This window comes from Pongo abelii, chromosome 4, assembly GCF_028885655.2.
Source record: "Pongo abelii isolate AG06213 chromosome 4, NHGRI_mPonAbe1-v2.0_pri, whole genome shotgun sequence".
In the NCBI taxonomy this organism is placed as follows: Eukaryota; Metazoa; Chordata; class Mammalia; order Primates; family Hominidae; genus Pongo; species Pongo abelii.
Window position 1 is genome coordinate 76132245 of NC_071989.2, and position 18276 is coordinate 76150520.

General features: G+C 39.3%; 1 protein-coding gene across 16 annotated transcripts in view; it reads left to right on the plus strand.

The window, feature by feature from the left end:
• MAST4 (microtubule associated serine/threonine kinase family member 4) overlaps positions 1–18276 on the plus strand; it is a 569328-nt gene that overhangs the window by 341634 nt on the left and 209418 nt on the right. For 2 of the 16 annotated variants that reach the window (XM_054556431.2, XM_054556435.2), the window contains exon 1: positions 15161–17738. The exons of 13 other annotated variants lie outside the window; for them this stretch is intronic. In XM_054556431.2, coding sequence (XP_054412406.2) covers positions 17692–17738 — 47 coding nt within the window. In that variant the 5' untranslated portion in view covers positions 15161–17691. Of the gene's footprint in view, positions 1–15160; positions 17739–18276 lie in introns of those variants that run through there. One more of the 16 variants, XM_063724129.1, reaches the window with a different exon arrangement.

Genomic DNA, 18276 nt, shown 5'->3' on the forward strand with positions numbered 1-18276 from the left:
TTAAGACTTTGCTCTAGATTAGGCTTTGGCTTAAGGAAATGTTGTGGCTGATATAATCCTCTATTCAGACCACCAAAACTTTCTTCATATCAGCAAGAAGACTGTTTCACTTTCTTATCATTTGTGTGTTCACTGGAGTAGCACTTTCAATTTCCTTCAAGAACTTTTCCTTTGCGTTTACAACTTGGCTACCTGTTTGGTGCAGAAGGTCTAGCTTTCCACCTGTCTTGGCTTTTGACATTCCTCATGAAACATAATTGTTTTTAGCTTTTGATTGAAAATGAGAGGTGTGTGTCTCTTTCATTTTCACTTGAACACTTAGAAGCCATTGTAGGGTTACTAAATGGCCAAATTTAAAAGTTGTTGTGTCTCAGGAAACAGAAAGGCCCATGGAGAAGGAAAGAGATGGGGGAACGGCTGGTCGATCAAACAGTCAGAACACATACAACAATTATCAATTAAGTTCATTGTCTTATATGACACTGTTTGTGGTGCCCCAAAACAGTGATAAAAATAACATCAAAGATCATTGATCATAGATTATCATAAAAGATGTCATAATAATGAAAACATTAGAAATATTGGAAGAATTACCAAAATGTGACATAGAGGCATGAAGTGAGTACATGCTGTTGGAAAGATGGTGCTGATAGATTTGCTCTATGCAGGGTTACCGTAGATCTTCAATTTGTTAAAAAATGCAATTTTCTGCAGAGCACAATGAAACTAGGTATGTCTATTCTGAAAATTATACTGGAAGACTAATATGATAAAAAATTAGCTTTCACAACATATTCTAAGCAACATTGATAAGCATATAGTTATTATGTTCTAGATTCCAGACTGTCATACATGTTTTTATGTGCATGTTTCTGATAGTTACCCATGGTAATTTAGCTTGATGACAAAAGCTGTTGGGGAATCACAGTTAGGTTTCTTCATGACCACCTCCTTGGTCTTGGATTGATTATGTCAGGTTACTTTATGCTTAAAAATTAATATAACCATTGTCTGACTTGCAAATTTAAAAGTTATTTAGGTATAACTAGCTAGTGCTGTCATGCAGTGCAAAATATCACTGTTGATGCTGATATGAGAATGTGGGTGAAAGAGAGAGTGAGCATGTTGTACCCTTCCAGATCTAAAATTGTTTGATTATTGGCATACATGTGTACAAAAAAATGTTTATTGATCTCTTCCTGTCATGATAAAGTAGCCATGATCGATGTCATGCTTCCAGTGTTTGAATAAGGGTAGTTATGTCATGAACGATAGTATAACATAAAGATTAGTTCTTTTGCCTTTGGAGGTTGACTTTCTTAGTCCATTCAGGCAAGTATAACAAAATATATAAGCTGGGTGGCTTATAAACAGAAACTTATTTCTTACATTTCTGGTGACTGAGAAGTCCAAGATCAAGATGCTAGAAGATTCTGGTGAGACGCTCTTTCCTGTTCATAGATGGCCATCTTCTTGCTGTGTCTTCTTCATATGGCTGTAGGTAGAAAGGGGTGTGGCAGCTCTCTGCGGCCTCTTTTATAAGGTACTGATGCCATTTATGAGGGTCCTGCCACATGACCTAATCACCTTCCCCTTCCAAATACCATCATATTGGGGGGTAGGATTTTGGTGAAATGCAAACATTCAAACCATGGCACTGGCCATCTCCATTCTACCTCTTATCACCCCACTTAACATTAGAAAAGTTAAGTATCCCTTCTACATCTTAATTTCATTACTGGTGAAATGAGGTTGATAATAGTATCTACCTCACTGAATTAAATGTGATAATGCACATTGGGTGCTAGCCCAGAGCAACCATGTATAAATGGAAGCTATGGTTAGTATTTCTAGCAAAAATGCATGTTCTCATTGTGTTTAGTGTACAGGGTATTAAACAAGACTCTGAGATAAAGGAATATTTAAAGGTGCTTCCCCATTGTATAAAGTTAATTTTTTTTAAGCAAGCATTGAGTACAGGGAAGTTTCAGGAGCCTAAATAGATCTTTTCATTATCCCATGTACTCTATAGCATACAGTTGAAATCTATTTATATAAAATTAAGATAGTAGCAAATTTCAAGAGGCTCATTTGTTTAATGGAACAGCTTGGTGAATGCATTTCTCCGAGTTTTGTGTTTAAGCAAGAATTATTACTAATAGTACTTAAAACTTTTTAGTATTTATTTGAATAATTTTATTATCTCTCCAGGAACACTAGGATATCAATTACAATGCTGGGAAATGCGTGCTCAGAGAAAAAAAGTGCTGCCTTTTCCCTGTGGTAGCATTCTGAAAGGTTTTGAGGCTACGCTTGATGAGCATGCCTTTTTTTCCCAAAGAATCAAAGTTAGAGCATGATAAATGAAAGAAATTTCAAAATCGTTATGCAAGGTGTGTTTTGTATTCACTGGTCTTCTCTGATGAGTCAATTTCCATTTTTAAGGAATCTCAAGCATTCTTATAACGTCAATCTTGGGTTTGACATAGAGGTTGAGACTTCTTAAAGTACAGGTAACCATCTCCCCGTTCTTTGCTCTATTGATTTGTTAGAGTTGACATGTAAAATTCCTAGTTTTAAAACATTTTGAGGGTATTTTCTGATTTTGCTATTTTTAAAAAATAGTTTACAATTCCTGTTTCCTTCTGAATATCTTTGGTTCAGCTATTTGCTTTCTGCATGGCCACATGAGTTGCATTGCATCTGTTTCTAAAATAATGTGTTTAATTTTCCACCAGTACTGCAAGTTGGTCCTGAATTGCCTTATATGATAAACAAATGGGTTTGTAAAGTTGCTTCAAAGGTCACCATCTTCTACCCTTTGGTGGTGGTTCTGAGTACTTTTAAAATAAAAATCTTCAAAGCCATCTTTAGATGATACCCTTGCTTTCAATCATGATAATGAAATTAAAAATGTTATTAAATTGGTAGTAACTTGGCTTTAAATTGAAACTGTATTAGCATAATAGAAGGCTCTAGAACTTCTTTCTAAACAAGACTTTATTTGCAAGAGATAACATTTGTAAAGCATCTACCAGAGCGGCATAATAAATCTCAAATCTCTTGCCTTATTTTTCTTTTTCGCTTTCTAATATGTGTTTTGTATTACTTCTGATGTCTCATCTCCCTGTAGTTATAGAAACACATAGACTTATACCTAGGTTCTGTTATTAGTTTCTTATTGCTGTGTAACAATTTATTATAAACTTAATGGCTTAAAACACCCATGTATTATCTCACAGTTCTGTCAATCAGAAGCCTAGACAGGGCTCAGCTGGGTCCTCTTCCAAGCTCTCCTGGCTGTTGGCAGAATTCGTTTCCTTGCAAGAGTAGAAGCGCTTCCATGTTCTTTGGGGTTGGCAGTTCTCTGATGCTTCCCCTTCTTTTAAAGGACTTATCTGATTAGGTTAGACCCACCTAGTGTAATCTCCTTTTTGATTTAGTCAAAGATGATTGACTGATAGCCTCGTTATGGGAGTCATATCCCATCCTTTCCACAGGATCTGCCCACAGTTCACAGGACCATGGGGATTAAACAGAGTGTCAGTCATTGGGGAGGTCTTAGAATTTTGCCTGTCATATCCTGGGTTTTAAAACTTTTATATGGGGAAAGTCATTTAAGGAAGAAAGTAAATGAACATCTGTTGACTAGGTTGCTAGGTACAATGGTATGACTTCCATTTTATAAATGAGTAAAACTTACATTTGCGGAGACTGATTGGATCGAGATATCACTGACTTAAAGGGCTGAACAGACATTCTTAGAGGCAAAAGCTCCAGTTGAGTGAGAGTCTGGTTTTTAGTTGGTTTTTCCTAAGCAGTTCAAGTTTCAAATGAACTGTTTTTAAACAGTTCACATTCAGGGGTTGTTTAAAACCTATGAACATATTTCCCCATGGAAATCATGCTATAAATGATAAGTCCTCAGTTGGCTCCACAAAATCCAGCTTCACACATACTATCAGGAAAATTGTCTTCAGATTCATCCAGAACCTCTTGGGGCCTAATCCCTGTGCCCCACGAAGGTAACTGAGGTCTTACGGCCGCCTTGTGTGGGGACTGCCCCTCAGAGATGAAAGTAAACCATGACTCATCCAGGGACAAGGAGACACGCATGCCGTGCCCTTAGCTGTCTCTGTGTCTGCTAGAGGTAGGTGAAGGCACTGGCTACATCCACTCTGATTTGGTAGGGAAAGCTTCTAACACTGAGCATTGGGTTCATATTTAATTTGTCAATTAGGTAATTGTGGTATACCCTATATACAGAATCTTCCTGGCTGAATGATCTTTTATAGAGAATCATTATGTAGTGATAGTAGGTTTTTAAATGGTGCCCATTTAACTTGCACATAACTTGCACAGCAGGTTATGTGCTAAACCATTTAACGAGCATTTTTATCCTTCAGCTAGTTTCTTCAACTATGTCCCTTTGAATCCGTATAAAGAGATGGCTTGTAAGGTTTATTTCAAACAGATATTTATGTGTTAGGTAGAAGGGTTTCAAAATAACGCAGCCTCTCTTTTTCTCTTCTTCTCTTCTTCCCATCTTGAGTTCTCTCACGTTCTTCCTGTCTTTAAAATGTGCTTGAGAAAAGAGGGAGAAACATGAACAATTCCCAGGGAATCCCCACAGGAAGGAGGAACCACTCTCAAACTGAAATTATTGAAGAGAACCATCATGCTGCTCATGACTGGAATACAGAGGAGCTGTGTGTGTGGAAGGTCAGGCAGAAAGGTGACTGAGAAGGAAATAAGTCAGAGGAAGGAATATCTGGTTTTATTTTTCTTTAACTCTTTTTGTTGCTTTGATCTCTATTTTTATATCTCAGTTTCATGCTTTGTGACTTAGATGAAATTATTGAACTTCTTTATAGCTCTTACGAACAAGATATTGATGTTTGCCTAAATTTAGACCTTTCCTAATTCTAAATTTTAGTTTCTTTTCATTTACCGCCTCAGGTAAAATAAATAAATAAATGAATTCTATTCCCTTTTGATCTTCATTTCAGGTTATTCAAAATGTATGGCTGACAGCCTTCAAAGGAATGATACAGGCATTGGATGTTTTATTCAGTATATTGCTGCTCTGCCCTTTTGTGCAGCTATTCAAATTGCTGTAGAAGTGCCTGAAAGGTTGTCATGGATTTTGCCAACAGTAGATGACAAGCGGTAATATATATGGTGAATGTTCCAGGTGTATTGGAAATTACCGTTGCAGTTTCTATTTCATGGAAGTTTGTTTTTCACGTAATGTTAAAAGTTCAGTCTAAATTCTTTAGTCAGATAGATTCAGGTCTTACCTCACATGTAATATGTGGAGTAAAAATAATTCAGAATGCATTAACAGATTGTTTTTAATAATTCTGTGCCTTTGAGACAAATGACATTCTTTTTTTATGCCCTCCGCACTTTAGACGTCCACTTTCTCTTTCATTGGCTGCAGTGAAACTTTGGAAGATCATTACCTTAGTGCCCCCTAATGAGATGTAAATAAAATGAATGATTACAGCTTGATTATGGTCCAGTATTTATGAGGCTCCTGGTAACTTGCTGCATAAATTTAAGTATGTGAGTAAATTCTCTTAGGGACAGTCAGTGTGAGAGTATTTTATTTTTCTTTCTTATTTTTTATGATGTACTAATTCTTTTCACCTCTGGATTCTTTATTGTTGTTTCTGCCCTAGAAGAAGTAGGACCGTGGAAAATGAGTATATTTTTTCTGCATGACTTTTATGGTCCCTGTAGGGTTTGGACCAGACCTGAGTTCCTGCCTGATCCTGACATGTCAAGGAACATTGAAATAAAGGAATATGGTTTGTTTTTTTTTCTTCCTGTGCCCTATCCATCTCCCTACAAAGAAAAATGGATGAACATTTCTCTCTTCTGCTTTTTCTTATAAAGCACATCAAGTTTCAAGTCTGAGCTTTTGTGGAAATCACAGTGTAATGGGTTAACAGTCTTCTCTGATTCTTCGAGGTTTTGAGTATTTTAAGGTTTTTACTTTGCCATCTAGATATTGGAAGCTAACCTCCCACTCACTTTACTACTCAACGCTGCTTCTCTGTGCAGCCTCTTTCTAGAATTGTTATTATAGTGAAATATCCATAGGAGTCTCTTCCTTGCCTTATATAATCCTCCTCCGACCTGCAAAGCATTTCCCCATGGCGGGAGACAGCTTTTTTTCCTAAAGCTTGCATACGTTGGCAAAGCCTGGTTGGGTAGTGTATCCCGGACCCCACAGGAAAAGTAAGTTGATTTTTTATTTAGATTTGAGACCATGGGTATATTTTAATTCTTAATGTTGGGTCTCAAGAATTTCCCCTCTTTAGAGTCAGTAGCTGATGATGTGAGGAGGCAGCATGAGACTGAAATTGGTAAAGATACATTAATACTTATTTAATAATCTCATGTTGTCTGGAGACTTTTTAAAAAAATCTAATCTCTTTCCCCTGCAAAATACAAAGGAAAATAGAGTGTCTGGATGACAGAGTTCTCACATAAAGTGGACTGTCTCTCTTATGCACAAGCCAAGTGTCACAGGTTCCATTCCATCCTGCACACCCTGCATATAAAGAAGGGGTGGGTGACGAAGGAGGCTGGCAGCTTAAAGACTTAAACATGCTGAGGGACTAAGTTCCCAAGTTGGCGGAGCAGATAGAAAAGGAAAGGCAAGACGAGAACCCGTGCCACATTCCGAATTGGATTACCTGTTACAGAGCCAAAGACTGAGTTCCAAAGAACCAACGTTGGAGTGTGAGGATGATAAGATACGTGTGCAATCTGATTCCAGATTTTAGATTATCTAGAGAGGGGGAAGGCATTACTAGCATTCATATATAAAGTCCCTGTGTAATATCACCAGAGATTGCTCTTCAGTAGCTCTCTGCTTGTTTGGTTACTGAATTATCCAAACATGTACTCTTATACTTCTTTTCCACCTCCTGAAACCCAGAGCCTTTTGTTGTCCCCCCGTTCCCCAAGCTTAGGTAGGGCACAGCAAAGTCCCTCAGCCTGTCCTTTTCAGGGCAGCTTGCACCATTCCTCCACAGCACTTTCCAAGCCATGTAACTACTCTTGGTACTCACAAGCCATGTTGCTGGGCTTTAAAATGCCATCTGTGTCCACTGGTGCGGCTGGAGCTGAGTAAAACATGGCAAGCTGGACTTCTTAAGATGGCCCAGAGTAATTTGAATTTCTCTAGTCAAGAATGGGTAAATAAGCCATCTGGAAATAGTCTCCCAGTTGAATTTAACACCCCTTGTGACTATACTTTTAGTAATCTTTGTTAGCTAATTAGCTCTTTGCTTTGTCGAGTATTTATTGAGTGCCCACTCTGTGTGCGAGCATGGTGTTAAGCACTTAATATAAAACAGTGACTATGAAGACATGTGACTCCTGCCTTCACGGGGCATTTAATTGACACCCCCCCAACAATTTTTTAATAGCACTTTTGAAAACATTGCATAAAGTCAGATATATATATATTGGATATACATGCCAAAAGGTAAGCTGGAGGTACTTGTCAAAGAACTATGAATGCAAACAATAACAAATAGACAAAAATATTAAATTAATGAATACATTACCTGGAAAAATACTACTGGAATTGTTTTGTCAAACAACTTGTCCGTACTATGATCTGGAAAAGCATAGCTTACTACAGTAGAAAGAATGCAGTAGTTGGAGTCAGAACTGATTTCAAGCCCCAGCTCAATCACTTATTAACTGTTGATGTTGGGCAATGATATGGTTTTGCCCTGTGTCCCCACCCAGATCTCGCCTTGAATTGTAATGATCCCTACATGTCAAGGGCGGGACCAGGTGGAGATAATTGCATCATGGTGGTGGTTTACCTCATGCTGTTCTCATGGTAGTCAGTGAGTTCTCGTGAGATCTGATGGTTTTATTATATAAGGGGCTTCCGCCTTCACTCGGCACTTCTTTTTCCTGCTGCAATGTGAAGTAGAATGTGTTTGCTTCCCCTTCCGCCATGATTGTGAGTTTCCTGAGGCCTCCCAAACCATGCTGAACTGTGAGTCACTTAAACCTCTTGTTTTTGTAAATTACCCAGTCTCAGGTATGTCTATTAGCAGAGTGAGAACAGACTAATACAGGCAAGTAATTAATTATTTTGGTCACAGATAGTCTGTAAAAATTATCCCTTTAAGATTCTGTGTTTTCTGTTATACTTAGGGTTCTGTATTTTCCCATGGATTTGTCTTTTAATCCTATTTTTCGTGGTTCTGATTTAATTTACTTTTAATTTTCTACTTTGCTTCATTTGTTGGTTTAACAAAAAGTTACTGAGTAGTCTGTGTATGTGTGTATTCTTATGTATTGCCTCAAATCCTAGATGGCGTGATGCTGAGTATAAATAACTTTTTTAAAGAGGGAGTATATTTGAGAAGTGTCTGAAAGCTGTAAAACCTCTAAAATAGATTCTTTGCTTTATGAGAGCTGCAGCTTGAGACTTTGAGGAATCCCCAAATTCACAAGCTTGGAGAATGTTCACAAACTGCAACCAGCACATAGGAAACAGAACATGATTCTTGCCTTAGAACTCCCCTTTGAAAATTCTGCCACTACCTCATCCCACCCTACCCTACCCCACCCCACCCCATATTCCACCACCTTAACCACTATCCTGACTCTAATAGCATAGGTTGCTATTAGAACTTGAAGTCATATATATAAGTAGAGTCATAGGGTAAGTAAACTAGTATACTTTTTTTTTTCTTTTTTTTCTTAGTTGTGGAGAATATACCTAACATAAAATTTTTGTTTTGGCCATTTTTAAACATTCAATTCTGCGCCATTAAGTACATTCACAGAGTTGTGTAAGTATCACTGCCGTGCATCTGGAGAACTTTTTCATCTTTCCCAACTGAGACTTTTTCCATTAAACACTAACTTCCCATTTCCCCTTCCCCTAGTCTCTGACAATAGCCATTCCACTTTGTCTCTATGAATTTGACTACTATAGACTAGCCAAAATAGAGTAGTACCTACCTAGAGTAGCTAGCATAACAATATTTGCCCTTTTGTGTCTGGCTTATTTCACTTAGTGTAATGTCTTCATAGATCGTCCATGTTGTAATATGTGTCAGAATTTCTCTTCTTTTTAAGGCTGAATAATATTCTGTTGTATGGATAATACCACATTTTGCTCATCTATTCATCTGTCAATCGAAGCCTGGCTTGCTTCCACTTTTGGCTATTGTGAATCATGCTGCTGTGAAAATGGGTATATACATATCTGAGTTCCTGCCTCCATTTCTTTGGGTATATACCCAGAAGTGGAATTGCCAGATCGTATGGTAATTCTATGTTTAAGTTTCTGAGATGCTGCCATACCATTTTCTGCATCGGCTGCACCATTTTACATTTCCACAGTTATACTTCCTTTTGCTCAACATTGTGCTTAACATTATGTTTGCAAGGTTCATCCACATTGCTGCATGCAGTTGTGGGTCATTCAGTCTCATTGCTGTGTAGTGTTTTGTCATGTGAATGTGCCATAATGTACTTAGCCATTTTACTATTGATAAGCACTTGGGTAATTTTCAGTTTTGGGTTATTACAGGCAGTGCTACTATTAGAGGGCATTTAAAAATTAGGCCTTAAGGTTCTGTAGCTTTGTTATTTTCTTATGGAAAGGAAAGCATTAAATCGAAGACATTATTTGAACAACAACTCATAAAGCTTTCTGCTTGTATCACTTGGTAATTTTTGTAGCACAAGTGATGGAATACCCAACCCATGTTATCCTAAGAAAAGGGGACTTGCTTATCCATGACTGGAAAGTTTAGTTGTCCAGCTTCCAGCAACACTGACCTTATTCCTTGCCTCCTGGCCACATCAGTCCAACCTCTGCTTTTGTCACATCTTCTTCTCTGCGTCTCTTGAATCCTCCTTTTATTTTATGGGAAATCATGATTACATTGGGTCCACACAGACAATACAGAATAATCTCTTCATTTCAAGACTCTTAATCACATCAGCAAAGCCCCTTTTGTCATGTAAAATAATATATTCACAGGTTCTGGGGATTGCTACACCTTTAGAGAGGCCATTATTTTGCCTCCCATGATGTGTGTGTGTGTGTGTGTGTGTATTTTTTCCCACTGATGAACCAATGACAATGTTCCTCTCTTTTATAACTTTGTGCTTTTCTTTGGAGTTAGTAATTGGGGTGTTTTTCTTCTTTTTAGATTTTATGTAGCTGTCATGAATCCTTTCCACACTCTTCAATAGAACTATAAAACTCTTGTTTGCACTTTCTATGTTATCAAACATATCAGATAACCTATAAGTTTTTTTCTCAAAGCCTCTTCCTGGACCCTTCATTTTTTCTGTTCCAAGCTGGATGGTGTGCTATCTAGGTCTCCTGCATGGCGGCAGTTTTTGGTGATTTTTCTCACGCTCATTAACATGGTAATTCCCTTCGTCTCTCTCCGTGTTCCGCCCTTTCTTTGATCTCATGCATTTCTCTTAAATGGTTTATTTCATTGTTCATGTGGAGTATATCCTACAGGAGCTTCTTGAGAAGAGGTGTACAGGTGGCAAACTTGACACCTTAGATGACAATGATGAACCCTCTCTGAGGAGATAGGGGCCCATGTTGTCTGGGGAAGGAAGAGAAGCAGGAGAGAAGGATGAGAGAGAGACAGATGAGGCAGAGAGGAAGATGTTTCCACCCTGGTCTTTTCTCATAATGCCTCTGTAGGCCAAAGTCATGTCTTAGTAATTTTGCTTCTTTAATGCCTTGCCTACAGTGAATACTTAAGATATGTTCTTCAGTGAATGAATACATACAGATAGCCTCATATTTCCTGCTCTTTGAAGTGGTAGAGAGTCCTTAGAAGCCATTAGCCAGCTTCTTATAAAGACCTGCTCGAAAAATGAACTCCAGTTATTAAAAGATGCCACCAAAATCAAATCTGTTTCTTACCTCCTCATCATATAGAACATAAATCTGATCCCCCCCCCCGCCATTAACTTTTATTCTACTCTCCCTGCTTCGCCAGATGATACAATCCTTGAGACCCAAACTTGCATATGGTTCATCTTTGCATCCCTGATAATGCCATGCATTGTATAATTCTCACTAAAGGTTTGTTCAATGACTCTTCATCACACACATGGCCTTTCTGATGTGCATTGAATGAGCCTGCCTTGTTCCAGCGTCAGAGACTTTACAATTGCTGCTCCCTCTGCCTGCAGCACTCTTTCCCCGACTCTCATGACCTGGCAATTTTCATCCTGCAGATGAAGCTTGCCCATCATCTCATCTTCCCAGCCCGATCTAAAGATACTGTCTGTCCCCTGACCCACTGCCCATCATCCTGTGATGGGAGTACCTGTCATCATCAGAAATGACCTTATGTGTGTCTTTATTTATTTTCCCTGATAAATGGAGACTCTATAGATGTAGCTTTCTGTCTCATCCACTGCTGTATCACCACACCTAGAACAGGGGCTGCTGAATAAAAGTGTATTAAATGAACGATATGAGCTGTTGAGAGAATGACAATGTTAATAACTTCATCTAACCTTTGCTGGATTACATGAGTGGTTAGAGAGCACATACACATTCACCTTCTTTGAAAGTTTTCCTCAACCGTGCACACTTTTTAAGAATATAGAAATAATTGAACATTCAGGGAACATGATTGCCCTAAGATTTTGTGTGTTCCTTATGGATGCCTTGGATCTAGAAAGGAAAGAGGTGAGAAAATATTGCATTGGGGAGATCTGTCCCTTGAATTTCATCTGAGAAATCAAAACTCACACATTTAAATCCTGTCTGCCCAGGTGCCTCAGACACATACAACTGGCTTTACTCTTAAGTCAGCCTATTTAACTGTGCCCTCAAAATAAGCAATGGTGAAGCTTATTTTGTATGTAGTTTGGATCACGTTGCTTTTAAGAATTCCATATCTAGGTTGCTGTTCCTGTATGGCATGGAGACCCTGATAATTAGGTTTCTGTAACTTAGAGACAGTCTGAGGCTCTGTCTATAAAAAGCCATTCCTCCTGAAAACGGGACAGAAGTATATACATACACTAAAGTAATATTTCCAGAGAAGAAATGTGGCATGAGAAGCAAAACAGTTCGAGTGCCACTCCCTCGCCCCATTTGAGTGCAATGAAATCAGAATCAACATGTTAAAACTAGTCAGTGATGCCGAGGGTCCTGCAGAAATTGACCCTTGTCTCTAGAGCAAGATTTCTAGAATAGCACTTTTGATTTGGGGCTGGATAATTATTTGTTGTGGGGCAATATCTGTGTGCTATAGGATGTTTAGCGGCATCCCTGGCCACTACTCACTACATGCCAATAGCAGCAACCCCCTTATTCCCTGCTGCAAAGGGTAAAACCAAAAATGTCTTCAGACATTGCAAAACCTGGTTGAGAACCACTACTCTAGAGAATGCATAGAAGGGATCTAGCCTTAAACCATGCCTCTGGGTTTGTTTAAACCCCATATTTCCACCATTAATGCAGCAGTGGTAGGGAAGACTCCTTAACTTCCACCTTGTCTTATATATATGTCTTCTCAGTCATATCAAAGTACTGTGGTTTAAACCAATGTCCCCCCCAAACCCACCCAGCTCTACTGATAAAAATATATCACACTACTCTAGTGTAGCCTTAGGTTCCTCTTCTGCACACACATGTATACAGCTATTCCATGATGTATGCCTGCCAGCTGGCAAAGGTCTTTTCTGAGTCTTCATGTGGTTATCTGAACATGTCCCAATTCTCCATTTTCTTAGACCACTCTTTGAGGTCATTGCTCTGACACTGTTTAGTTATGTAACTCTGTGGTGAGCTACAATTATTTAAACAATGAAAAATCTCCTGAATTGGTGGTTTCTGCAATATAGGGAGGGTCATTCATTCATTTTCAGCACATATTTATTGAATATTTATGTGGGCTGCTCTTGGCACGGGGATTAAACAGCTACAAACAACACACAACACACTTGCCTTCTTGGAGCCTACACTCTGATAGGGGAAGACAGACAATAAATAAATATATGTTAGGTGAAAAATACATCAAGATGAGAAGACAGCCTGGGCGTGGTGTCTCTCACACATGTAATCCCAGCACTTTGGGAGGCTGAGGCGGGGGGATCACATGAGCCCAGGAGTTCAAGACAACCCTGGCCAACATGGTGAGACCCCATCTCTACTGAAAATACAAAAATTAGCTGCGTGTGATGGCATGTGCTTGTAGTTCCAGCTACTCAGGAGGCTGAGACAGGAGAATCGCTTGAACCCTGGAGATGGAGGTTGCAGTGAGCCGAGATTGCGCTACTGCACTCCAGCCTGGGCAACAGAGTAAGACTCTGTCTCAAAAAAAAAAAAAAAAAAAAAGGAGAAAGGCCAGATATGGTGGCTTATGCCTGTAATCCCAGCACTTTGAGAGGCCGAGGTGGGTGGATCACTTGAGTCCAGGAGTTTGAGAGCAGCCTGGGCAACATAGTGAAGCCCATCTCTACAAAAAATACACACACAAAAATTAGCTGGGCATGGTGGAATGTATCTGTGGTCCCAGTTGCTCAGGAGGCTGAGGTGAGAGGATTGTTTGAATCCAGGAGGTGGAGGCAGAGGTTGCGGTGAGCCATAATTGTGCCATTGGACTCCAGCCTGGGCGACAGAGTGAAACCTTGTCTCAAAAAAAAAAAGAAACACTAGATGAGGGAGTCTTGTGTTTTCAAATAGGGTCAAGCAAGATGTAAAGGAAGTTCAGGAGCAGGATGTTTGGACATCTCAGGGGAGAAGAGTTCTAGGCAGTGGGAACCGTAAGTGCAAAGGGCAAGAGGCAGGAGTGTGCTTGGTATATGTGAAGGGTAGTGAGGAGTGTCGGGTAGGGAGCTGTAGAAGAGGGGGTGTGGAGGTGTGGTATGAACATACCATATGGAGCTTTAGAGGCCTGGTGAGACTCTTCTTCAATTTTTTATAAGACAAAATTTCAAACATACACTGAAGTACAGAGAATAGTATAATGAACCCCTTATTTGCCTATTACCCAAGTTTAATAAATAGTAACCAAAGCCACTTTAATTTTATATACTCTTACTCCCCCTCCCCAGATCATTTGGAAGCAAACTCTATATGTATTACTTCATATGTAAATATTTTTGTATGTGTCTATAAAAGGGAATTAAAGGTGATCATGGTCCAATATTGTACTTTAAAATGATTGGCTAGTTTTATCAGATATCCAAACCATGTGTGTATATATATGCACATGCGTATATACATATACTCAATATATATTTTAGGCTGAAGTGTGTACATATACAATATCATGCTGATTATTTCCTGAATGCCTGATTATGTGTGTGTTTGTTTATAGTTTGATTAGTTCGATATCAGGACCCATTAAAAAGTTCATATATTACAATTAGTTGATATGTCTCTTAAGGTTTTTTTTTTTTTTTTTTTTTTTTTTTTTTTTTTTTTGTAAAGACAGGGTCTTGCTATGTTGCCCATGCTGGTCTCGAGCTCCTGGCCTCAAGTAATCCTCCCACCTCAGCCTCCCAACATGCTGGAATTACAGGCATGAGCCACTGTGCCTGGCCTTCTTTTAAATTTTGGGTTCCCCTTCCATCTTCCTCCCCCCCATTAAAATTTTAAGAAACCATGTCGTTTGTTCTGACTTTCGTATCTAGCTTTTGCTGATCACATCTCTGTGATATTGTTTAACACATTCCCTTGTCTCTAACCTGTAACTTGATATTTTGATGTAGAGGCTTGGTTGTATCCAGGGATGCTGGAGTCTTTTTGGTAAGACTGCTTCATGTGTGTTGTCTTGAGAAGCTCACAATGTCCAGGGTTTCTCTCTTTGTGATGTCAGCAGTCACTGATGATCATGGCTTAGATTCCCTGGGGTTCTTTAGAGTCTACAAAATTTTGATATTTTACGACCGCAGTTCCCCCTTTATTCACCAATTGGAATGCATCTATAAAGTGAATCATTTCCCCATCTGTGAGGTGTAACTCATAGGGAATGCAGGAGATGTGCTTGATTCTTTCCCTGTATCAGTTTTCAAGATTACTGCAGCAGTTCTCTAGCATCCTCTCAAGGTGACGTAACTTTCTCTTCTTGAACTCGTGACTTTAAACATTTGATATGTTGTAATGCATTACCATTGTTGTTCCTATTGATGCTTGATTATCCCATTTGGGGCCAAATGTCCTAAATTTGTGGCTTTTACTCACAGGGAAGCTGTTGGAGGATTTTGAACAGAAGAGTGACATATTCTGAAAGAGATCACTCTGGAGTTTATGTGGTCACCAAGGTGTAGAGGGTACCAGGGAGGAAGTAGACCAGTTAGGAATAATCTAGCCAAGATGCAATGTATTTTGGGTCAATGTATTTTGACATTAGGTGGAAATAATGGTGGCATTCTGGATATTTTACATTGAAAGGAGGCTTATTTTGGAGTTTTGGAGGGCAGGATGGTGAGTTTTCTTTTGGGTATGTTAAATTAGGGGTAGTAAAAGGAAACTGAAGTGAAAATGTATTGTAGTCCATTGGCTATATGGAACTGAAGTTTATTTCAGAAGATCTGTGTGTAGAAGGCTAATGAATAATATTCTAATGTGTTTCCTGAGATTAAGGTCTACCTTAAAAGTTAAAGAATTTGGGGATTTCACTTTATTTTTTGTTATAGGTTGGTAACTGATTTTTTTCTTTTCTTTATCATAACCTGGCTGTGACACCCATGCTTTCGAACTTTCCCCGACCAACTCTCCTAAGGAAAGTTGAGGCCTCTTTTTTGTGTTCTATTATATCTTGTTTGTTTGTTTGAGATGGAGTCTTGCTGTGTTGCCCAGGCTGGTCTCAAAACTGCTGGACTCAAGCAGTCTTCCCGCCTCAACCTTCTGAGTAGCTGGGATCCATTATATCTTCTTAGTATTTCCTTTTGTGATGCTTTTTCTACTAAATTACAATTACTTTTCACATCTCTATCTGCCTCTCTATGGAGTCAGTGACTATATTTCAAGTATGGATTTGTTACCTCCAAAGGGTAGGAGGACTGGTTGGTTCTGTGAGCTCACACTGAGAGAGAAGCTGGTACCTAGTTAACATTAACAAATGCCCCAGAGCAAGTTGATAGTTAAGGATGTAGAAAAGAGTTCTGAGAGTATCCTATAAACCTCCACTGGCCCATATGCACCTTTGTGGAGTTAGAAACAGGTAGCCCTCCAGAAGGGCACAGAGCTGAGAGAGACTTCGGGAAAATGAGAAAAATTGGAGTGGAAGAAGCCCAGAGCCAGGTGCAGGCATAAAACCATGGAAAGCAGACTAGATGTTGGTTCCCACTTCCATCCTTGCCCAGGGCACAACCTGAACAGCTACCTGTGGCATCCCTGCCTAGACAGGCCTCTGGGATAAGAGTAAATTTACAGACCAGGATCTAATCCTAGTATAGCTACCAACTGTGTGCCCTCAGTTTCTTCATCTGTAAAAAGACGGAGTTTGACTTCATAGCCTTTGAAATATAACTGCTTGAATATACTTGCTATTTTACCGCAGTTTGGCTCTGTCTCTCTCTCTGTCTTTGTGTGTGTGTGTATGTGTGAGAGAGAAAGAGAGAGAAAGAGAAAGAGATGCCTTGTAGTACTTGAAAATTAGAATTCTTGATACAATAAAGCTCTAATTTGTTCTAGTGTTTCTTCTCAACAAACCACGGGTTGCCAAGTTTTAAAACATTTTAAAATGCATTAGTGGAAGTGAGTCAGTTACGTTCTTCATACACTACAATGGAAGTACACTTAGTTCCAAGTTATGAATGCTGTGAAAAATTAGGTTCTTTGAATAAATACAAGATGAAACTTTCAGGCTTTCAAAATTCATGTTCTTTCTGTCCCTCATTCATATTAGATTGCTTTTGTAAAGTATACAGCACTGCGATCTTAAAAATGAGCGTCTCAAAAATAAAAATCCAAGTGCCTATCTCTTGCATTTCCAGTTGGTAGTTTCCTATCATCGGGTTTGCCTGTTCACACAAGTCTTTGCCGCACAACGGAGTCTGACTTCCCCCAAATTAATGCAGTTAGTTTATTCCTCGTTCTGATGATTGCCATATATAGAGAAAGATCTAATTATTTTTATGTGGCACTATTCCTCATTTCTTTCTTGGGGACTATGAGTGATTTAGTTAACTCCACCAAGGGAAGTGTAAGACGAGCCTCCTCAGGGTGGCTGAATTCTATTCGAGAGCATCACAGGGAGGTGGGGAATAGTTGACGTGTGCTGAGATAAACTCTTTTACAAGTATGACACTGTTGCTTTATTTTTTTGTCCCAGTCTGCAGGGTGAAAAGGACTTTTCATTTCACTGAGGTGAAAAGTGGGTTTGTGAGTAGAGCGACTTTCTTTAAAAAAGAAAAAAAAAATCAGAAACCAATTACTTGATATGCAGAGCTGCAAGCCTCGTTCCTTTAACAAAATCAGTGCAGTGTGCACTGCTGTTAACCTGAGGAAAGCAGCTGACATCTCTTGATTACGGCTAGAGGTGGAAGGACCCAAACTTGCAGACTCCCCCTCCCCCTCGAGAGAGTGTTAGTCCAGTCCTTTAGAGAGGTTCGGTTTGGCTCTCTGTCACCACCGGGACGCTGGCAGGGAGAGTGTGTCATGGTTACAATAGAGTGTGCTAACATATAACAACCATGAAAGCCCAGCGGGAAAGGCTGCAGATTCCGGGGCTGACCTTGGAGTAAGTATTGTCTGTCTTTAATATTTTAATGCTTTCTGCATGGCACTCGCTTTCCGGCGACCAATAGCTATTTAGCATTTGTTTGTACTGACAGCTTCAGAGCACTGCAGTGTGAGGTGGAGGAACATGTCTTAAATGCATGGCATTTGGTTTCAGCTAATGTGGACACCCAGACCAGCATTTTGCATTGCAGTCAGAGGAAAAGCATTGCTGCATATTTAAAGTTACTAAACCCCAGTTCTGGAAACATCTTAACAGCTCATTGTGAAAGAATGTATCAGTAGGCCATGGTGTATCTGTCTTTTTCTCCCTCTCTCTTACTGTTTGTTTATCCCTATGTTGCCTTTTTCTAAAGAAAGGCCTCTGTATGCATTGAATAATAGAAGACATTACAATGGATTAGAGTGCAAGAGAAGGGTTATTTGTGACGTTCATTAGATGTGATCCATGTTTTATCTGTGCAACAGAATATTAATGAACTGTGGTACATTTAGAATCCTCTCTGCAGAATCTCCAGCCACCGCATGCAATGTGTTTA